This window comes from Apostichopus japonicus, chromosome 1 (genome assembly GCF_037975245.1).
Source record: "Apostichopus japonicus isolate 1M-3 chromosome 1, ASM3797524v1, whole genome shotgun sequence".
In the NCBI taxonomy this organism is placed as follows: Eukaryota; Metazoa; Echinodermata; class Holothuroidea; order Aspidochirotida; family Stichopodidae; genus Apostichopus; species Apostichopus japonicus.
In genome coordinates, this window is record NC_092561.1 from 8,091,266 (window position 1) to 8,115,449 (window position 24,184).

General features: G+C 39.7%; 1 protein-coding gene across 7 annotated transcripts in view; it reads left to right on the top strand.

Moving 5' to 3' along the window:
* Window positions 1-24,184, top strand: part of LOC139966114 (oxysterols receptor LXR-alpha-like) — a 210,205-nt gene that overhangs the window by 178,437 nt on the left and 7,584 nt on the right. For 6 of the 7 annotated variants that reach the window (XM_071968841.1, XM_071968849.1, XM_071968823.1 and 3 more), the window contains 6 exons: window positions 4,807-5,106; window positions 9,553-9,693; window positions 10,791-10,993; window positions 16,418-16,519; window positions 19,328-19,498; window positions 23,426-23,651. In XM_071968841.1, the coding sequence (XP_071824942.1) occupies window positions 4,807-5,106; window positions 9,553-9,693; window positions 10,791-10,993; window positions 16,418-16,519; window positions 19,328-19,498; window positions 23,426-23,651 (1,143 nt within the window). The remainder of the gene's footprint in view (window positions 1-4,806; window positions 5,107-9,552; window positions 9,694-10,790; window positions 10,994-16,417; window positions 16,520-19,327; window positions 19,499-23,425; window positions 23,652-24,184) is intronic. The other variant, XM_071968856.1, reaches the window with a different exon arrangement.

Below are 24,184 nucleotides of genomic sequence, written 5' to 3' on the forward strand. Positions count from 1 at the left end.
GAATTTACTATTTGTCGATGAGGTCATGTACTGTTCAAATCTGCATAATTATCAATTGTGTTAATTATCACCGCAAGCCCTACATTCACAGATAGACACTGTTAAAACGAGAATAAAAAGGGCATGTTACATCGGCGAAATTTTGGTCTGATGAAAGTATAAAACAATATTCGATTACAATCATGATTCAAAATTTCCGAGTCACAGTGCATTCGAAATGGGCGCACTATCGATATGGCAATATCCCTCAATTCCATATCTGCCACAGTCCCAGGTTACCATCAGAATCAAACAATGATAGCTCTAATGTGCACCGGCAAAAACAAAAGTAAAAAGTACTTTTGACAACCTTTTTTGGGTATTAAAGTTTACTAAGGCTCTGTATAGTCTAATCCAAAATGATACAAACATTGCCATGTACTGTACTGTTCTTGTTCCTTGATATTTTATCAGGTGTCCTTTCTGCGCCGCTTAACTTCTCCGGGGTTTCCCTTTCTGTTTCGGTGTCCCTTTGCTACTGTACAGTATGTTACCTTCCTATTACAATGCTGTTTCATCATCAATTCCCAGAAAGAAACCCAGTAGAGGAAACAATAGAATCATGCTCTCGTGGTCATATGACTAGCGTTTTATCAGCTGATCATAGTAAACCTCTCTACCTGTACATGGGTATAGTTTACTAGTATATTGTACATGAAACCTATACTCCCCCTGTTTTCTGTTTCCGAGGTCATTGACTCTGGGCTCTTGTTTATAGACACACTAAGTTGCCCTTTAGCTGTGATTGGAGCCAGTTCTTTTTTTTTTTCTCTAAGTTCAGACTATAGTTAGACGTGTCCCATTACCATGTTCAGTACTGGGTACGGTGGTATGTAGCACACACCACAATAGGCTCAATGGTAGACATTGTGGTGCAGTAGTCTGGTTTCAGTGTGGGTTGGATGTGGTGTTTTGGTTAATAGAAGGTTACTATATATCAGTGCCATCACAACAGTTGTTGCTATTGAAGGGGAAAAGTGTGTTTTAAAAAAAAGTCTGGTAGACATAATTATTCAATTTATAGCATATAGGTATTTTATATTCCCCCCAAAAAAGTTTTTTTTTTAATCCTAAGTGATTGTGTCATAGAGTAAATGTGGCAAAGTGTCTTCCAAATTTGCAAATTGTACAAAATTGATACTATATATGAGTGGATGATTTCCTGGACAGCAATAAGTTACAGTTAATAAATCAGTTCAAATTTATGAATAAATCAGTTTCAAATTTATTATTAACAGTGTTGACTCACAACCTGGCTTTCACTTGGTATATATGATATATCTAGAACATTGTGTAGAAGTTTCATCAGACTTTGCAATAATTAGTCATTTTTGAGCAATTACAACTTTGAAAGTTGTTGAAAATTCTTCAATAGGCTGTAGATGATGAGTACTACTTTGAAAATAGAAAAGAAAACAAATTGTGCTAAATGCATGACCAAATTTTTGATTCATGAGTAAAGTTTGGGTTGCTAAGCAACCCAAAATGCCACATAAATGTGAACTTGAGTAGAGGAAGTCTTTCATGTGATTACAGTATGTTGTTGTTGTTGTTGTGGTAATGGAGTAATGATCCATGCAAATCGAAAGTTTGCACAGATCAATGCAATTTGCACGTAAACTTTTGGAACGTGCAAGTTTTAACAGCTGTTGTAAGCTCACACACATGATTTAAAGGTTATTGTCTTGATATTTCAACTTGCTAAGAATTGGTAAGTTGGTACAACATTTTTGTGGAAGGAAGTTTCACCCTTTGCAAAAGCCAAGAAATTAAATGAATTTTTCTACGAGGGCCCTCGTACCCATGTGTGTGTATGACCCCGGTCCAGTCTTTTTTCGAGGGCTGGACGGAAATCTTCGTAGGCCAGCGTTCTCTTCGGACCTCCAAGTGAGAACCGGCCCCCCCCTCCCCTCCCCCGATACGGTAATTTATACCCATGGATACAATGAAAAAGAATTTAATCAAGTATTGGAAGGCTAATCAGTACGGTGCAGTGCAGTACTGCATGTCTCTGTGAGTGAAAGTAATGTGTATTGTACACGACTGACAGTACAGTAAAGATATATGTAAATTTGAACTCTGAACAAGAATGACCTCCTTTTGAGTTTTAAACAGAATGCATCCTTTAATCCAAGGTTATAATATATTTAGTGATCTCAATCGTAAAACGCATCTCTATTCACAATCAATCAGTCAAATTTTCCACGTCACTACAGATGCTGAGTTCATTGTTGTAGTGTAGTAATGCTGTATATGTACAGTATGACCCATCGGATCATGCTATATAGTTTGACAATACAGTCTGAATTTATAACGGCCGTATCGACTCTGGGAGTTGCACTTTTGTAGGCAGGACACGATTAAGCTGAAGAGCCAACATCTTACCCGCAACTGTGAACTGTGTCTTTGATATCGCAGCTGTTATCAGTACGCAAATTGTATTATATGGATGGGAGCGAGATCGTGGCAACGACTCCTTCAATGCACTTTTGTCTTCCTCGAAAACAAAAGCTTTTGTGTCTCTGCCCTGCACGCATGGTGCTGGTATAAATTAAAGCTGCCTTAGCCTGCCTGCATATGTGTGACATAATATGAATATATATATATATGAATATATATGAATATGAATGTGTATATATGTATATATATATATATAAATATATATATATATGTATATATATATATAAATATATATATATATATATATATGTATACATACATTTATATATATATATATATATGTATATAAATATATGGACCAGTAGCTGAGTGATCATCCCTGAAGGTGAAACTCTGAGTAACAACTACTAGTGTTCCACTAATCTCAACTAATTTTCACCGATACTTCGTTCTGTCCACCGGACATGGAGCACTCTGCGCCAAGATAAACGCCACCCAACCAGACGTTAATAAATTTATTTATATATGTCCGTCTGCTTAGATTGTACCAACCATTCAAGACCCCTTCCCCCCTCCCTCCCCCTGAAAAGTGGCTTTGGGTAGGGCAGGTTGAGAAAGATATATCATTTATATATATATATGTTGCTATATAGTACTACCACTATTCCAATGTACGGCAGGAAGGCTGTTAAAGCTGTTCCTTGTGTCCTTTTTGTTTTGCGGTTCACACATCCAATAAACTAATGAACAAATTTATTGAAGTCGGCATCCATTGTTACTCACATATATATATACTTGACGAGTCTGAGACTGCTGGAGAAAGTTTAACAGATGCGTAGACAGATAAAGCAAGTTCGGGATTCGATTCGCAGAACATACAGAAACTTACGACTATATGCTGGTACACCCCCAACACTGTATATATACGGTATACAGTATAGTTATACCAAGGAAAGCTTGCTTGGCTTTGGCTCCTCGTCATAGTGCGAAAGTCATTGCACTTACTGTGCACTGTTTGTTTGAAAAATATAGATCCACATGTTGCCGGCGTGGAAATATTTGTCGCATCTCTGTCAGAATTAATTTGACGGGCATGCATATCGCAGTCTGTTTTGGATTAAAATCGTCTGGTCGAAATAAGCTCGACCAACTGCCTGTCGAAAGACGGTTCATTAATAAATAATGAAAATGCAGAGATTGTAATCTGGTATTTATAATTGACAAACATTTGTTTGCGGTAGTGTTTTGAAGGCAAGTCTACTTCAGGGCGAGAGGAGAGGGTTGGGAGAGGGGTTTGTAGGGTGAGAGGAGGGGGTTTATTGGGTGAGGGGAGAGGAGTTTATAGGGTGAGAGGAGAGGGTTGGGAGAAGGGCTTATAGGGTGAGAGGAGGGGGGTTATAGGGTGAGGGGAGAGGATTGGGAGAGGGGTTTAAGGTGAGAGGAGAGGGTTGGGAGAGCATTTTTATAGGGTGAGAGGAGAGGGCTGGGAGAAGGGCTTATAGGGTGAGAGTTGGGACATGAGGAATGGGTTGATTCAGAATGAGACAGACAATGTTTTATTCAGTGGACACTGTTTTTGATATTTTACATACTTGAAATTTGAGGGGAGGCGGAGGTTTGGGAGATTACAGGGGGGGGGGGTTGAAGGAATTCCATTCTGGTTCCTAAAAACAGAACTTACCTACCATAGCTGCCCCTCTTACTTCAATCACAACTGCTATATAGTCAACTGCAGTACCTTCTAATGGTAAAGTTTCTTTGATGTGTTCTTTGCTCCTTGATATCAATGCCTAGTTAACTTGTCTGCTTCAATCCACTTAACTAGGTAGGGCAGCTTTTTGAGGTGAATATTGTTTAAAAAATGTAAATTAAAAAAAAGAAAACAATTTTGGTGCCATTTTAATACTAAAATCCCATAGCAGCAGAGGTAATTACTGTGACTATTAGACCAACATTTCAATATTAATAAATGAAAGCTGCATTAGTTGAAGATTGTTTTATTTACAGACCAAACTAAAATATGATGCTTCAACCGGTCATCGTTCGTCGGTAGACACACTTTGACCTACACTTTGACCTACACTTTGACCTTCACTTTGACCCCCTTTGACCTACAATTTGACCTACACTTTGACCTACACTTTGACCTCCCTCCCCTTTGACCTACACTTTGACCTACTGCTCAGTACCAGTTATCATTATTAACTACCACAATCTTATGACCTTTGACATCAAAATTGTTCTTTATATGTTATCCCTCTCACTAAAAAGTATGCTCTCTCTCAGTTTTTATCCGCTATGCCAGTACAAAAAAACAGACGGAAAAAAACAAAAAAAACAATCCTCTCTCTCTCTCTGTCCTTTCAGATCCATCTATGACTATAAAGAAGGAACCGAATGATTCGGATGAGGACATGAGCACAGACTACAGCCCTGGAGCATACTGCCAGTCACAGACCACCGTCGCCACGCCCTCTTCTTCAGTCTCAGCCTCCTCCGAATCCAGTCAAAACTTTCTGGGCTCCTCCTTATCAGATGGTGTCAACGGTTCGAGTGTAAAGAAACGAAAAGGCCCCGCGCCCCGGATGGATCTAGAACTCTGCCTTGTCTGTGGGGACCGAGCGTCAGGTTTTCATTACAATGCCCTCAGCTGCGAGGGTTGCAAAGGTTCGATAAGAGCATTTTTCTTTTTTTTCAATGTCGAGAAGTATTACGGAGATGGTCGTGCTTAAAAGCGGGTATTGAACTCTGACACCCTCCCCCGCCCCTCACCCCGCACCCGACATCTTTCATGGAGGTATTTTTGGAAGGAGAAAAGGAAACCATTACATTCTATAAACTAATGGTTTTAGTTTTAGTTTTAATTCGGCTTCTATGCCGTTGTTCTACTCGCACGAAAAATTGTTTTTCGTGTTTAAATCGCTTGCTCGTTCGTGCTCGCATAGGATTAACATTTTTTTTTACGCAGGGGGAAATATCTGAGTGACAGATGTGTCTGAATTGATTGCTACCGTTAATTACATGTTAAAATTAGTTTTAATATCTCTGCGTGAAAATGAGCTGGGGGTGAGAAAGCAAAAAAAAAGAAGGAAAAGAATTTTGCAATCTCTGCAGAGATCAATGCCTCGCAATTTTTTTCCCGTAAAAAGTTGCTGCTGCAAAGTCGGATGCCAAAATGCCGCCACGAAGTGTCAGGACGACACCGGCGTTCGTTCACCCCTCGGTACAGATTAAATGGTTACGGCTTGATTCATGTTCCGTGCAGTAGGTGGGAGTTATATAACATCACCAGAAGGTTATTTGAGAACGGGTTCTAGGTTAGAAGTTTAGCGGTGGTTTATATGAAAGTGTCAAGTCGTCGTGAAGAAATAAAGAGACTTAAGTGGTACAGCAAGGGAAGTCACCCCCTGGTGAGAAAAGTACCGATCAGGAAAACCCCCAACATGATAATGACTTCATTCTTGCCCAAAATCGTGTATCTCCGGTTGACTTTTGCGCGCAGTCTCGTTAAGGTTACGGAAACATCTGTTGTTTGTAGAGTCCACCGAAATCTCACAGTGGATGCACGAAATTATGTGAAAAGTATGCCAATCAAAAGAATCTTCATTAAACTTTTAAAACAAAATGTAAATTTGTGGGACCAACTTTTTGTATTGATTGTCCTTAAATGGATTGTGAATCTCTAATTTAGGGAGCAGCAACAGATGGCTTTAACCACATAGATGTGTATTAATAATTTGATTGAGCCGGGGTATCTAGTTGTGTGTTCATGAATATGATGGTATGCGTATGTCAAAGCAATACAAAGTCACCGTATTCCAATTAAGTCATATTTTAACGCTATTCCAATTGTGACTTGGTTAACTAGTCACGAGTTAAGATACTAACTGTAAGAAGGGCTATGTAAGGGAGTGATGGGGGGGGGGGGATGGCTTTGTAAGGGAGTGATGGGGGTGGGTGAGGGCTACAGTATGTAAGGGAGTGACAGGGAGTGAGGTCTGAAATGTTGCCTCTGGCCCTTCGAACGGTGCAGTCGGTAATTAGTGTTGTCTTGCAACTTTTATGTTCTTGTTCTAGTAGGTAAAGTACTCCAATGCACTAGGTACGACCGATATAGTATATGGCCCATGGTGCATGAGTGGCCACATACATGGCCCTTGTTACATCCACGGTCTTTGGGGTACATCCATGGCCCTTGGTACATCCATGGCCCTTGGTACATCCATGGCCCTTGTTGCATCCAGGGCCCTTGGGAACATCCACAGTCCTTGGGTACATCCAAGTCCCTTTGCTATATTTATTGCCAGGTCTGCATTGTCTCCACTGATTTAAACCAGTCTTTTCAAACCCACAAATAATTTATTCCACAATCACTTTCGTGTTCACAGTTGATTGCTCGCTCAGGATTTGGTCACCCAAAGGAGGGGGGAGGGGGTTGACGGGGGGAGATTACTAAACCGGAAGTTCAGATATTCATGGGTGGGTCACTCAAAGGCTTCATGGAATATGATGGTATTGCAATTAGGTTTATGCACCCTGTACATTATGAATATTTATGAGCATGTTGCCTCCTGTAGGTTTGCTTATGGTGTAAACTGCGACAATTTTCAATCATCAATGTCTCGAAAAGCATTTCATAGAGGAAACTGAACAAATTTCAACCGGGAGCCCTTAGAATATCTTCTTCTTACATCGGTCAAAGCCGAATTGTTTTTTTTTTCTTTCTCTGCTGTATTAAACATATCTGAGCATTGTGCTTTAACCACCAGACAAAAGATGTAAAAATTTCATCGCTCATTGAAGCGAAAAATTGTTCATCATTAGCCTGCTCGTCAATGAAGTAAAATTCATGATCGGTTTTAGGGTCAATGTCTGCCAGGAATAGTATTCAGTGTCATGCGACAGTTTTCATCAGATTTTTGAAGAAATTAAGAAAGTGAAAGGTAGTAAAGCTAGGACAGAAAACTGGTTTTACTCTCAACCCTAGCCTTGTCAAGCCTATTATGTTTTTTCACTAGCAATATGTATGAATAAACGTGATTGGAAACTCTTTGAGTGAGACTAAAATAAGTTAAAAATTAAATGACTATTTAGTAAATGAAAATGGCAAGGGGTGCTGTTGGGGTGGGGGACATGGGGGTGGGCATAGGGGGACATGGGGGTAGGGGACTTGGCAAGGGGTGCCGTTGGGGTGGGGGTGGGGGGACGGTGGCAGATGTTGGGTGAGAGAATTTAATGGAGGTAAAAGTAAAATAGTCTAAATAAATAGTCTAATAAGATGCATGTTTTGTAAAAGTAGAAAAAGGGCAACAACTGCAAACCACTACAGTACTGGGCTGTGAACACTTGTTCTTTCAAATTTACAGTAATTTTCCACTAATAAAGCACATGAGTCAGCTACAGGGACTAACCATATTTGTTTTGACAAGGAATGTAATCTTTATACTAATCTCAAAATATTTTTTCTCCTGGTTGTTTTTAGCTCATACCAGCATGCTGGTGTGAGCTATTGTTACAGTGCGGCATCTATCACTCTATCCGTCAACAATTGGTAAAACCGCTCCCACTCGCACAGTGTTTAATGGAATTTCATGAAACTTGAACACAAGGACCATTGGGTATAGGGCCATCAGAGATGGTCCGAAATTTGGGGTCAAAGGTCACCTGTGGGCCGTAATGGGCCATTTTGTGGAAATACGCAAAATGCTTCTTCTCCTACAGATTCCATGGTACAATGTTGAGGGTTTGTCACGATAGTACTATGGAAGTTTTATCTTCAGGGTGTTCATGAATTTGAGATCAAAGATCAACTAGGGGTCTTTTGTGGCCCGGGCCGCATCCCTATATTTTCAAACTGCTTCTGTTCATACAGTGTATGGCCAGTTATAATGAAACTTGGTCACAACGTTCCTCGGGATGAGGGTTAGGAGTGGTGTTCGGAAAATTGAGGTCAGATGTCATTTAGAGGGTCATCGGGGGTCATTCTTTGTAATATTTTCAAATATCTCAATCTCCTCAAGATTTCGATGGATCATACTCAAAGTTGAACTGATGATTGTTGGATTGTGTATGAATAAGGTGATGCCTAAAAATTTTGGGTCAAAAGTTAATTAATTACAATTAATCCCCATTGTCTAAAAATATCTGAGCCTTCACATTTTTCCTAAGCTCCTTTAATTTATCTACCAGTCTCTGCAGTGTTTGTTTACATTTGTGGTTAAGCTCTGCAGAGACTGTTAGTGGAATTAAAGCAGGATTGGGAGTTGTTATTAACTGTTGAACTGTAAGCATGAGAGCCCTGTAGCCAATCAGCACTTGCCGATTCTTAAAAGTCTTTGAGCCTGAGGTATGTAGGCAGCCAGCCAAAATTTTGGGAAGGAGTGCTTGTGAAGTTATTTCTGCTCAGGTAGAGGGGAGAAAGTTTAATAGGGTAGGTCAGTGGTATTGTTTGAGAGAGTGGGTAAAATAGGACTTAAAGGGGGAAAATAGGAATTATAGCCAGTGGTGTGGCCAGGATTCTGCTAACGGAGGGGGGGTTATCGCCGTTTTGAACTAGGGGTATAAATTTGTCTTTGAACTTAAATTGTTTGGCCTCATGGGCCCAAAATTGGTGGAATCTGAAAAATGGCCTGAAATTTGGTGGGCCATAAAGTTTTGTGGGCCCTACATTTTTGAGCTCGAAAAGGTATGAGCTTCTGCACCATTGGTGCTCTAGTTTCCAGAATTGAATCGATTTTCGCTATCTGTAACTTTACTTTATGGCCGAACGGGTGCGAAATTTATGCGTGTGCAGTATTTGCAATCAAACGAGTACCATTTGATTTCTACTGTATTAAACACAGGCACACACACAACTGCTCTTTGTTCGTTCATACAAATACTGAAACTGGGACATCTAAGGGGATGTTTTTTTTCCCCCACAAATTTTTGTTTGCGTCAAAGGCTCTTGTAGTGTCGTCCTGCAAAATTCGGGTGGAATTAACTTAAAGTATGGCTCGTTAGGCATCAGATATAAATGCATGGTATTTCCTTCTTTTCCTTTTCTTGACCACTACATGGTGGGAACATTGGGCAAAGGGTTAACTTGTCCCTCTCCTTCTGTTTTGTCTCCAGGTTTCTTTCGGCGAAGTATCACCAAAAATGCGCAATATAAGTGCACGAGAGGGGGTAATTGTGAAATGGACATGTACATGAGACGGAAATGCCAAGAATGTCGGCTTCGGAAGTGCCGGGAAGTAGGAATGTTACCGGAGTGTAAGTTTAAATCCAGCGAAAATCACAAAAATGAAGACTGTAAGGGGGTTTGGATGAGGAGGGGGGTGGATGGGGGAAGGGTGGTATGGGGGTGGATAGGGGAAGGGTGGTATGGGGGTGGATAGGGGAGGGTGGTATGTGGGTGGATGGGAGAGGATGGTATGGGGGGTGGATGAGTGGAGGGTGGTATAATCATTGGATTATGTTGAGTTATACTTTGGAAATTCTAGCAGCGTGGTGTGTCTCACAAGAAGTTAACATATTGATAGTTGCAGTTGTAAGAGAGGGAGGAGGGGGGGGGGCTATCGGGGAGGGTAGCCAGCGATAGATAGGATGTATTTTACGGTGCGTCTAGCTTACCTGTCTCCTGATGGCAACTGCACCCTCACGTTACCTTGATGGAGCTCACTCTGTGTTTGACCCAGTCCTGTACCTATCTACAGAAGGTACTGTATCATATCACCATGGGGGGGGGTAATCATCTTTTAATATTTACAAATGATATAGACATTACCTATCAAAAAAATAGTATTCGTGTGAAGGGCTCTCAAAGACGGCGAGGAAGACGTACTCTGATATCACCGTGAGATTCTGCTTCATTCAGTCGTCGGCGTGGATATGCTGTTCATTCATGAAGCCTAGAGTGAATCCTTATAGTCAAAGGTGGCTAACTGTGGGGTTTGTGTATAAAGGTCAACCTCGCTTTGGATGGAACTCGTGGCTTAGACACAGACCTTCTGTGGTTATAAATCACTGCTTATAGTAGTTTATCTCGATTTAAAGACAGTTTAGAAAGTTTAGAAAGATCAATATCTAACATAGTTCAGGGAGAGAACTATTTGAAAGGACTTAATGAATAAAAGTGAAAATATATTAAGGGCGACGGACAGTGCAAAAATTTCCAAAAGATTCCAGTCGCCTTTAGCGTTGCATTTACAAATTGCTCCAGCTTTTTTCACCTCCCATAGTTTTCGGTGTTTTTGAAATGCTCTCCTTTAGCAGTGCATTTACCAAGTGCTCCAGCTTTTTTCACCTGCCGTTAGTTTTCGGTGGTTTTTTGAAATGCTCTCTCCTTCTCTCTGTCGTCGTCGGTTCAGGTCTACTAACAGAAGAACAGTGCAAATCCAAACGGCAGAGAAAGTTACTAAAGAAGCAACAACAGCAGGAGATGAGTCCTCAGCAGAGCGACGAGGATGGAACACCGAACCTGACGGACGAACAGAGGGACATCATCGAACTGTTGATAAACGTCCACAAAGAGCTGGAAATTCCCGGTCCAGAGGACATGAACAGGGTTACAGTAAGTCGAACGATTTAAAAAAATCTGTTTCTCGACTTTTTAAGGAGGATGTAGTTAATCTTGAGAAGAATTAAGTCGTATTGCACTCTAAACTTAGGGCTTACGATAAGAACCTTTTATTATTGCATGGGGTACCCAAGAAGTAGGGTAGCCAAGAATGGTACTCAAGAAATAGGGTACCAAAGAAGGTACTCAAGAAATAGGGTACTCAGTGGTAAGGCATAAAAAGGCTTCCTAATAAAAAAAGAACCTTTGTCTGCCTCAGGTACTTCAGTAGTAGGCTACCTAAGAGGGTACTCCAAGAAATATGGTACCCAAAGAAGGATACTCAAGAAATAGGGTTCCCAAGAAGGGTACTCAGGGGTAGAGTATAGGTATGGAACAAGGTTTCCTAATGTGAGAAGAAACTTTTGTCTGCTTATGGTACTCAAGAATGGTACTCAAGGGTAGGGTACAAGAAAGGTATCCTAATAGGAAAAGAATCGTTGTATGCTTAGTGTACTCGTATCACAGTTATTGGACTTGCATTTACACTTAGCCTAGCAAAGCTTGGTTGGTATCGCTTGTTTGTCAGTGCTGGCTTGGCCTAGCGAACAGATGAATAAAATATCTATATCGTAAACTTGTTTTCAGTGATATACCAGACTCTTCATAAACATACAAAAACAAAGAAAACAAAAATCTACAAAAGGGGAAGGGGGGATTTCATTTACTCTTCAACAACTTCCAGAAAGAAGCATGCCTTCCAGCCGATAAGAGCTGAAGCAATTGAAAAGACTCCCGGGGAAGACAATTTTAACCATCCTTCAGAACTGTATAGACTCTTTAGTTGATTTTGAAGTTAAATGGCGAATCTTTAGGAAAACCTTTGTCCGTGCAAAATACGAAGAAAGCATATTTCAAGCACCAAGACAAAGAAAATGGTAGCCAAAAGACAATTTGATTTAGAGTAGACTAAAATTATTGGTGGAGGCAGTGGGGAATGCAAGTCTAGAAATGACCGTTACTGCTTAGTCATTACTGTAGCAGCCCAATCCTGTTTGTTTAAATGCAAATATGATATTGAAGAATTTAAAAAAACATGTTGTTTACCACATTTTCAACATATGAGTACTTATCCCATATTTTTATTTTTAATTTGATGCAAACAATCAAAAACGAAAAACAGAGAGGAAGAATATGAAAAATGAATTTGATTTGGCTCGGCAAATTTACAAAAACGTCGTTATCGCTCGTGACACGACCATAAGAGAGGTACAAGATAATTATGGGTGAAACTGTCTGAGCTGATTTTAATCAGCTAGTGGGTAACTAATTAGCAACATTTTATGGGAGAAAAGGGCCTTGTCTAATTTTATCAACGAACATATTTTTGTCGTTTATTGTACAAAATATGAAACGTTATGAGCACTGATACGATATGATGAGATTGTAACTTACAGCGGTTGTGGATAGCTTGATGTTTTTTTTACTTCAGAAATTCAGGAAGTGTGCCAGCTTCCCCCTCACCCCTCCCCCGCCCTTTCTCCCCTCCTTGAAAGTCCATTAGTAAGAAAGACTTATGAGAAGGTATATTAACTATATTTCATTCCATATTGGGACAATTTTTGCAGCCAAGGCTCATGAAATGACCCCATCAATGGCAAAACTATTTTCACGATACTTGGTTATTTAGCTCTGTACTGTATCTTGTGGGTAAGCTGTTCCTTCCTTCCCTAGTCCTCTCCTCTTAGTGGTGAAGTGGAACTCTCCAGACAGAAATATAACTAAACAAACTGTGGGATGAGGGGTAAGGTGAGGGGGGAGGCTGAGATGAACTGATCGGACTTACATTCTTTGCCCACCACTCAACTCCCTTTTGATCACTCTTCCCCCCACCGCACACACCCTCTCTCACCCTCTACCCCCTTTCTCTCCCCATCTACGTATAAATGTACTACCACAAGACCCTCTCTATTTTTTTCTTGTGAGATAACCTCTACAAACTTTGAACATTAACACACGATGTCACATTTTCTCGGCTGCAGTGTGTTGCATCATGTTCTCATCTCTCCCTGTCCCCCTCCCTATCACATGAAAAATCATAAAATTCTCCAAAATATCCTTCCACGATTATTATTTCTCAGATCTCTCAAACCAACTCCAAAGATTATAGTCGTGGCATTGTCTGAGACATTGAAAAACATCATAACCGTACTCAGAAATTAAATTTACGATACTTGTCAAAATGTTAGCGTCGTCGATGACTTTTAAAAAAAAAAAGACTTACTTTGCTGGGATATTAATACAAGCTCTGGGAAAGATGAAGATAACCACGAGAGACGGAGGGAAAAAAAACTCCTAGCATGTCATATTACAGATGATGACATCATCGTTCAAACTTCCCCCCCAAGGTTCAATTCACAACTCCCCTTTGCCTTCGGGTGAGTTTCGCAAAGAAAGACAACCCCTACGTAGTCACCAGAAGCTCTCTCCTTTGTTACGACTTTTCTTTGAAATCATCAACTTTTCTTATGACGGGAGTCGGGAAATTGATGTGCATTTGATTTGATGCTCTCATGAGCCATCCCAAAAGGCCTGCTAATCGTTCTCGCGATTAACGTTTGCGTACTCTCTGTCTGGGGCGGTCTAATGGATTTTTTTTGTTGCTCTTTCTGTTGCCATCATGAATGTTTCTTAGATTGGGTATCGCTTTCCGACCGTTAATGAGTACATCTAAGTATACGAGATTTCCCATGTGAGAGTACAAGGGCTCCAGAAAATATTTTTTATTGATGCGGTTTTACTCGTGGTGTTTCTTTTTGTTTCCTTTACCCCGATCGTGAAAAGGCATAATAATGACTTTTGTAGCATAATAATGAATGGGTTGACAATAGCCTTGACTTGCATCTGCTGGCTATTTATGGTGTGTATTTATCATGGTAAAATCAATAACAAATAATTATTAAAAAAAAATTGAAAAAAATATTTTTGCCTGTACCAATTTTTTATTCGTCGTTATATAATTCATCAACTTTGTACGGGGCTTTTTATGCCATCAGTGATATTAATTCCTTTATAAATCATCCTTTATTGGAAGTATAAGAGAAATAAATAAATAGGCTGGGTTCAACATTTGTAAACATGACAATCATTGATTTTTTATGATGTCTGGATGTACTTAAATTGTATATATATATATATATATTTATATGGTATCTCTTTCGAGATCCGGATTTAGGAATCACAAATGATTTTCGAGTTGGTTAGCATCATGTTTGATCTCTAGAGTAAGGCAAAATATGTCACCAAAAACAGAACTACGGTAGTATTGTTCAATACAGGTGACAAACGCCTACAGTGGAATTACGACCTTCCTTATCGGTTTCGAACCTCTGGACATACAATCAGCGTCCATAGCCTAGTGGTTAGGGTGTCCGCGTACAAAGCGGGAGGCCCGGGTTCGAATCCCGGTGGAGGCTGGAAGTTTTTTCACTGTTCTCAATTTTCCAACTCATCACGATTTTCATTTATATATATTCATTTGCCTTTGTCGTTTACCTCCATTGCATTAACATAAAGTCTGTTCAAAGTATCTCTTTCGAGATCCGGCTTTAGGAATCACAAATGATTTCCAGTTGGTTAGCATCATGTTTGATCGCTAGAGAAAGGCAAAGTATGTCACCAAAAACAGAACCAGTATTGTTCGATACGGGTGACAGGAGCCTACAGTGGAATTACGACCTTCCTTACCGGTTTCGAACCTTTGGACATACTATCAGCGTCCATAGCCTAGTGGTTAGGGTGTCCGCGTACAGAGCGGAAGGCCCGTGGTTCGAATCCCGGTGGAGGCTGGAAGTTTTTTCACTGTTCTTGATTTTCCAACTCATTACGATTTTCATATATATATATTAATTTGCCTTTGTCGTTTACCTCCATTGCATTAACATATATATATATATATATATGTTTATAAGAAAGAGATAGGTTTGGAATGATGAAGCCCCCCCCCACCACCACCACCCCTTGGTCTCTCTCTGTGTCGGTGTTAGTTTAAAGTCTATCAATCATAAAAAGAACCTACAAGTACACTTGTAAAAATGGCAGTATATCCTCACCTACCCCCCCATAGCAAGAGAGTGGATCTGGTAGATATTTTATTTATTTTTTGGCACAACTAAGTGTTAGTGTGTACATTTCCATAGTAAAAATGAAAATTTTTTGGGAGTCTAAGCAGGCTTACAAGTCATATCATATGAGTTGATGAAGTGAAGTTTTAATACAGCTGTTTGATAACCAAAACCTTGGTTGTCAGATCAGTTGGATGGGATCGGCCATGTCGGCTGAGATCACCGACTTATTACTAAAACTGTTTTTCCATTGAAAAGAATGAAACCAAACTCACTGGACACTCTGACAGAATTTTTTTTTTTTTTTTTTAACCGAATGAAACGGAGGAAACCCCCCACCCTCCCCACCCCCAGTTCAGACTTCAGATGCTGGACCTGTCAATGTACGTAATGATAATAAAACTCATTTAGTGGAACAGAACTAACTAGTGAATGATGTATTTCAGAGAAGGAATGCTCTTTGGTATAAGGAGCGAATTTTCTTGATCCGGAAATCATCCTTGCTGTGTTGAAAAAAGCAAAATCATGGAAAGAGATTTAGGGAATGTACTGTAAATAACGTTGTTTAAATAATTTCTGGTCGAATTTCCAACAAATGTCGTGTTTGGTCTGTCAAGTATTTCAAACTCCTTCAATCTTTCTATATTTTATATAATACATGATATGCTTAATATACAGTTTTTCTTTATCATGACTGAATTAAATTTTTAATAAACTCAGTTCAAGGTATGAGTTTTTGAGAGAATAAACACAATATCAGTTCTCTTTCTTCTAGGAGAGAGATTCGGAATTTTCTTACAAAGTATCTCATATATTTCTGTGAATTATTCATTTATAATTTCTTTCATCATGACTGAATTCAAATAACACAATACCCCACCCCCATGCCCCTCCCCCCTAAAAGAAAACAACAACCTTTTGAGATTAAAACCGAAAGTCTCTTTTCATGATCCTACTCTTTGTATGTCGAGAAAGAAAGAAAAAAAAAAGAAGCAAAATTGAATGTTTTTTAAACTTTACCGTAAAAAGTGATCTCTCTTCGTCATCACAGTAAAGCTTTATAAACATAAACACACGTTTTATAACAGTGTATTTTGTATGACTCGTTGCCCTGTTGCCTTGTAGCTGGCTACTACGTCAAAATCATATCGCCGCTTCCGATTCACAAGAAGCACGGGGGGGGGGGGGGAGTCTTGACCGATGTTTAAGAGCTCCCCAAATTTGGAGTAATCTTGTAGTCCCGGACTCCCCCACCCTTCGCCCCCAACCCCACCCATCGTGGGTATGTTTGACATTTCTCCTTCTTTCATTGTAGCCGTGGGTCGATATGCAAGCAGCGGCGGCAGCAGCAGCGGCAGCAGCAGCTGGTAAAAAACCGCCGCCACCACCACCACCACCACCACCCCAACCACCCCAGGTAAATGAGAAACAATTAAACTTATGCCAGCAGAGATTGGCCCCGCTGACAATCAAGCGGATGTTTTGTATCATTTTTAAAAGAGTAGTAGCCAAACAGCTACAGGGTTTTAAGGTAACAGGACATACAAAAAAATATTTTTAAAATATTGATATAAAATTTAAAAATATTTCAACTTATGCCAGCAAAGATTGGCCCCACTGACAATCAAGCTGATGTTTCGTGTCATTCTTTAAAAGAGTAGTAGCCAACAAGCTACATCGTTTTAAGGTAACAGGACATACAAAAAAATATTTCAAAAATATTAATATTAAATTTTTTTTAATTTTAAATTTTAAAAATATTTCAACAGGACATGCACATACATACACCAATTTTCCAAGTAAGAATCAAGTACATGTCATATTGGACCTACCATGAACAGCCACCACCTGTTTTGCATCTCACAAGGGGGGGGGGGTTTGGGAGGGGGGAGTTGGGGGTGAGAGAGATCATCTATCTTATGGATACTGATTCAACCCCATTTGTATCCACATAAATGTACATTTCTATTGTGGCAGGTACAATAAAAAAAACTATTGTTTTCTGTGGAGGTTAAAGGTCAACAGATGTGAAAGTGTGAAAACATTGTAAGCATGAAACTGGAAAAGTGAAGATCGGTTGAACTCTGCTCTCATTCTGAACTTGTTCTATTATTGCAGAATTTTTTTTTTTTAAATTTTGGGGGGGGGGGTTTTCAAGTGTCGGTTACATTTTATACCATTGCCATCCTCTGATAATTCATTTCATTATCATTGATTGTAGATGATTTTTACTCCAGCTCTTTAACAAGCAACAAATCCATATTGTGCTTCCTTTTAAGAATTTAAATGCTAATTATTTAAAAAGGTCTTTTCAGAAGAGGTTTGTTTCAGACAAAGCAAGATACAGAAGGATCAAGCCGTTTTTGTCTTAACTGAGAAAAATCATAAATGCAATTTTTTTTTTTTTCCATCTTGACACCAGGAAGTTCTTGTGGTTGTTATAAATAGTTAAATTCTTCTGTTAAAACAGTATTTATTAAGGTTCAAGGGATCTTGGATTTTGCAAATAGTGAATAAAATTTCCAAATTTTCCAAAATTTTTAATGATATAATTTTGCATCTGCAGTTGCTTGACATCTTTTCAAGACATGTTTCTCTTTCTGGTCTTTCACAAAAAAACAAAAAAATTCTTTTAATTCGTTGCTTGATGACATCTTTTTTTTATGGCATTATATTTTATGGCATTGAAGAGTATCCATGGGATGTAATTGTTGACTTTCTACGGTAGTTGATACTGGATTTGTTAGTATAGCTGTGTGCTTCACAGTATTGTAAAACAAGCAGTGGTTTAGCAAACTTTTCGTGCACCATGATCAATGAGTATGTTGGTTAGTTACTCTAGTGAGGTGTGTCAGTTTAAAGTGACTGGCTACAATACTAACTTCAAAGGAACCATCGCTTGGTCTACAGTTAAGAAAAATGAAAGAAAAACCCTGTTTGGCTGCCTCTGTCAACAGAAAGTGATGATAGCGCATGCACTGTATATAAATCTATTCCGATACTGTCGAGCAATGAAAGCTGTCGGTGTTATAAGGTTGCTGAAATTCTCAATTAATTTTTTTTTAATTTTTGTTACAAGGGCTGAAAAAGTAATATATACCGATCGGTGCAAAGGGCCAGTAAGAAGCAAAATGTCACTAAATTGAGCATTGTGCAGTGTAGGTCAGTAGGGGGCGTATTCTAGCCTGAGATCTTTAAGGGCCTGCATATCTAGATTGCCAGATTGTGGGACCATTTTCACAAGGGTCGGGTTGAAATCTTTCAGGGGCCACATTTGGCCTGTGTGCTACCTATTCAGAACACCTCTATCTATTCAGATATATGTCGCAGTGTCTAGGTATGTTACAATAGATACATTATGTGTATGTATGTATTTTAGATCCTCCTGCAAGCAGGAACTCGCGAAGAAGCCATCATTGGCTTATCAAAGCCACAAGCTGACCGTAGTCAGTCTCTTACATTCATATTTAACGTCCATGATTATAAATTGTTAATTGTCAACAACTCTGTAACTGGACGGCAAACATTAATGTGGGAGTGACTCGAACCGGGGACCTTATGGTTGAAAGGCACCGGCGTTAACCAAAGAGCTTACACTCCTCGACAGTAGTCACTTTAGTCACATTAGTCACATTGATATTCAGATGTACGTAGCATTGCTCTAAGATGTCCTATTTCTTATCACTGTGTTTCTGTTTGGTCAGTCTTGCTCCCATGATGGCCTGTCCTGCATAACATCTTTAATTTTACAGTGGTTAATAGACTGACCAGTGTTTAAATCCTTTTATGAGAGAATCAAGAGTTTCCAACAGACATTTCTTTTTAAAGTTCTTTATATTCCACACTTTTTAAATCCTTTCTACACAAGAACAGTAAGACTACCGAAATGAACCATTTGACATTTGGTACCAGAGCCCATGCCTGACAAGAAGTGGAGGATGGGGAGGGGAGGGGAGGGGGGAGTCAGGATAGGTAACAGCCCCAGTACTGGAGACATTTAGGGGTTTGAAAATATGGAAAGGGGGTGTTGAAATATATTGAGAAGAGTGTATTTCTCAATTCCATAAAACATAAAAATTTGAATTTTGAAAACTTTTAATAAAAAATGTGCGAAAAATTTGAAAATGAAGAGGCGGTACTTTTCAGTTTTGGTTTTGGTTTTTCTTCCACGTGCTCTGTCCGTCATGGCGGTTACGTTATCTCTTTCTCTGTCTCTCTTCGACAGCCTTGGCAAGGTGAGAAGGGGAAAGGGCAACTGGATCCCGAAGCCCAGCAGCTGAGATACGCCCACATTACAGAACTGGCTATTCTTACCATTCAACTGATCGTGGAGTTTAGCAAAAGGATACCAGGATTCCTCGAGTTAGACAGAGAAGATCAAATTGTTCTTCTCAAGGTTTGTTTATCCTTTTTTACCCTCCTCCCCCCCCCCCCCCCGATCATTGGTACCCTTGTCACACCCAAAGCGTCGTGTACAATTCAAATAGTTGCTCGATGGGGGGAGGGGGGGGGGCTACAGAACACCTCAGCTCATGTTTCCTCCCGGGGACATCCCAATATGGATACACCATAATCTGGCACAGCCACAATCCTGCGCACTCAACTTTATCTACGAGCCATAATAATCATGTTGGGGATCCACTCCCCAAGTATTCTTCAATCACACAAGTTGGACTCTGGGCTGTAAATGTATTTCTTTTAATTTTTTCCTCTTCTAGGGATGCCTTTTCCAAAACCTCATTCTTTCTGTGTACAATTTACTTGAAAAGTTACACAAAAGCCACAATGACATCGTTGTTGTGTCTACAAATCGCGCTTACAAAACTATTTCTTGTCACACATTGAAACATTGGTTTGATTTCCTAGTTGAGATATTGGAATATTACATCACCCCCCACTTGAAAGTCTTTGAAAAGACCTCTCCCCAGTTTTAGTTTCACATCTGTTTACAGTCACAAGAGTCCTCCAATTTGGATTGATCAATAATAATTACAGAAGTCGTTCTGCACGAGCCCGGAGGTGGAAACAATAGACCGGGTAAAATGAAATTATGCTGATTCTGTCGTACGGACAATCCCCTAAAAAATCGCTGAGGTCATTGTGTGGTATCATTTTATCAAGTGTTTTGATGAAAAACAGAACGAGTCGTCAAATTTTTTTCCGGGAAATCGGGTTTTATCGAAACGTGTAAAATCGGACAGCTTGCAAAAGGACAAAAGCAAAAGTCATGTCATGGCATCCTGGATTGCAATTTTTTTTTAATTGGATATAAATAATTCACCCAGAGGTCAGATCGTGGTTCAAGGGAAAAATACAAGAAAGAGGATTGTGTGGTCGTCGACGTATATGAACACCCATTTCGAGTTTTTGGGTGACCCTTCCGTTTGAAATTAGTTGACCATTAGTTTTACAAACGGTGGGAGTGACCTGTTTGTTCATTCTTCGTTCGTCTTCCCTTCCTCCCTAATATGAAAGTAGAGAACACCCATTTCAAGTTTTGGGTGACCCTTCCGTTTGAAATTAGTTGACAATTAGTTTTACAAACGGTGGGAGTGACCTGTTTGTAATTTCTTCTTTTGTCTTCCTTTCCTCCTAATACGAAAGTAGAGAACACCCATTTCAAGTTTTGGGTGACCCTTCCGTTTGAAATTAGTTGACCATTAGGTTTACAAACGGTGGGAGTGACCTGTTTGTAATTTCTTCTTTTGTCTTCCTTTCCTCCTAATACGAAAGTAGAGAACACCCATTTCAAGTTTTGGGTGACCCTTCCGTTTGAAATTAGTTGACCATTAGTTTTACAAACGGTGGGAGTGACCTGTTTGTAATTTCTTCTTTTGTCTTCCTTTCCTCCTAATACGAAAGTAGAGAACACCCATTTCAAGTTTTGGGTGACCCTTCCGTTTGAAATTAGTTGACCATTAGTTTTACAAATGGTGGGAGTGACCTGTTTGTAATTTCTTCGTTCGTCTTCCCTTCCTCCCTAATATGAAAGTAGAGAACACCCATTTCAAGTTTTGGGTGACCCTTCCGTTTGAAATTAGTTGACCATTAGTTTTACAAACGGTGGGAGTGACCTGTTTGTAATTTCTTCTTTTGTCTTCCTTTCCTCCTAATACGAAAGTAGAGAACACCCATTTCAAGTTTTGGGTGACCCTTCCGTTTGAAATTAGTTGACCATTAGTTTTACAAACGGTGGGAGTGACCTGTTTGTAATTTCTTCTTTTGTCTTCCTTTCCTCCTAATACGAAAGTAGAGAACACCCATTTCAAGTTTTGGGTGACCCTTCCGTTTGAAATTAGTTGACCATTAGTTTTACAAACGGTGGGAGTGACCTGTTTGTAATTTCTTCGTTCGTCTTCCCTTCCTCCCTAATATGAAAGTAGAGAACACCCATTTCAAGTTTTGGGTGACCCTTCCGTTTGAAATTAGTTGACCATTAGTTTTACAAACGGTGGGAGTGACCTGTTTGTAATTTCTTCTTTTGTCTTCCTTTCCTCCTAATATGAAAGTAGAGAACACCCATTTCAAGTTTTGGGTGACCCTTCCGTTTGAAATTAGTTGACCATTAGTTTTACAAACGGTGGGAGTGACCTGTTTGTAATTTCTTCGTTCGTCTTCCTTTCCTCCTAATACGAAAGTAGAGAACACCCATTTCAAGTTTTGGGTGACCCTTCCGTTTGAAATTAGTTGACCATTAGTTTTACAAATGGTGGGAGTGACCTGTTTGTAATTTCTTCTTTTGTCTTCCTTTCCTCCTAATACGAAAGTAGAGAACACCCATTTCAAGTTTTGGGTGACCCTTCCGTTTGAAATTAGTTGACCATTAGTTTTACAAACGGTGGGAGTGACCTGTTTGTTCATTCTTCGTTCGTCTTCCCTTCCTCCTAATATGAAAGTAGAGAACACCCATTTCAAGTTTTGGGTGACCCTTCCATTTGAAATTAGTTGACCATTAGTTTTACAAATGGTGGGAGTGACCTGTTTGTTCATTCTTCGTTCGTCTTCCCTTCCTCCTAATATGAAAGTAGAGAACACCCATTTCAAGTTTTGGGTGACCCTTCCATTTGAAATTAGTTGACCATTAGTTTTACAAATGGTGGGAGTGACCTGTTTGTTCATTCTTCGTTCATCTTCCCTTCCTCCTAATATGAAAGTAGAGAACACCCATTTCAAGTTTTGGGTGACCCTTCCGTTTGAAATTAGTTGACCATTAGTTTTACAAATGGTGGGAGTGACCTGTTTGTTCATTCTTCGTTCGTCTTCCCTTCCTCCTAATATGAAAGTAGAGAACACCCATTTCCAGTTTTGGGTGACCCTTCCATTTGAAATTAGTTGACCATTAGTTTTACAAATGGTGGGAGTGACCTGTTTGTTCATTCTTCGTTCGTCTTCCCTTCCTCCTAATATGAAAGTAGAGAACACCCATTTCAAGTTTTGGGTGACCCTTCCGTTTGAAATTAGTTGACCATTAGTTTTACAAATGGTGGGAGTGACCTGTTTGTTCATTCTTCGTTCGTCTTCCCTTCCTCCTAATATGAAAGTAGAGAACACCCATTTCAAGTTTTGGGTGACCCTTCCGTTTGAAATTAGTTGACCATTAGTTTTACAAATGGTGGGAGTGACCTGTTTGTTCATTCTTCGTTCGTCTTCCCTTCCTCCCTAATATGAAAGTAGAGAACACCCATTTCAAGTTTTGGGTGACCCTTCCGTTTGAAATTAGTTGACCATTAGTTTTACAAACGGTGGGAGTGACCTGTTTGTAATTTCTTCTTTTGTCTTCCTTTCCTCCTAATACGAAAGTAGAGAACACCCATTTCAAGTTTTGGGTGACCCTTCCGTTTGAAATTAGTTGACCATTAGGTTTACAAATGGTGGGAGTGACCTGTTTGTTCATTCTTCTTTTGTCTTCCTTTCCTCCTAATACGAAAGTAGAGAACACCCATTTCAAGTTTTGGGTGACCCTTCCGTTTGAAATTAGTTGACCATTAGTTTTACAAATGGTGGGAGTGACCTGTTTGTTCATTCTTCGTTCGTCTTCCCTTCCTCCCTAACACAAAAGTAGAGAAAGTCACAGAGGTGTATTGTTTTACATATATACATTTGCGGTTTGGGAATCCTAATTAAATAGAGCCCAAAAATTGAGTGAACCAAAAATATGGAATTAAGGGAAATTTTGAATTTCCTTACAAACATCTCTGGTCATTTATATAAAGCTCTATTGAAAGAGAGACGATCGTTTCGTCATTCGTCACCTTTCCACGTTTCTCCGCTCATTTTTTATTTTATTTATTGTTTTTCTTTTGTGTTTATTTCTTTGACACAGGGGTCAGCAGTAGAGGTCATGTTAATAAGGGTAGCTTTAAGATACAATAAGGAGCTAGACGCCATCATGTTCGGCAACGAGGAGCCCTACACCCGCAAGCAGCTGTTAGAAGGAGGGATGGGTTCGCTGGTCCAGCCTATGTATGACTTTGCTGCCAGCATGGCCGAGCTACAACTGGACTATGCCGAGTTTGTACTGCTCATGACCATAACCCTGCTGTCTTCAGGTACGTATGTCACACTGTCCAAGGTCCTTTAAAATTCTATGCATTGTTTTTTTCTTTTTATTTACTGACTGGACTTTGGTTTTCAGTTTTTTTTTGGAGTGAAACTCTTCGACAAGCTCCTCGGGGAAGGGGGGGGTCTCAGTTTTACTGTGTGTGACTTCACGGCGGTTCATATTATTTTTGTTATTATGTTCACATGTACTATTTAATGTTGTGGAATAACTTATGGTCATGAGCAGTACATACTTTGGCATAGTATAGCCTATGTATGACGTTGCAGCCAGTATGGCAGAGCTACAACTGGACTATGCCAAGTTTGTACTGCTCATGACCATAACCCTGCTGTCTTCAGGTACGTATGTCACACTGTCCAAGGTCCTTTAAAATTCTATGCATTGTTTATTCTTTATATTTACTGACTGGACTTTGGTTTTCAGTTTTTTTTTGGAGTGAAACTCTTCGACAAGCTCCTCGGGGAAGGGGGGGGTCTCAGTTTTACTGTGTGTGACTTCACGGCGGTTCATATTATTTTT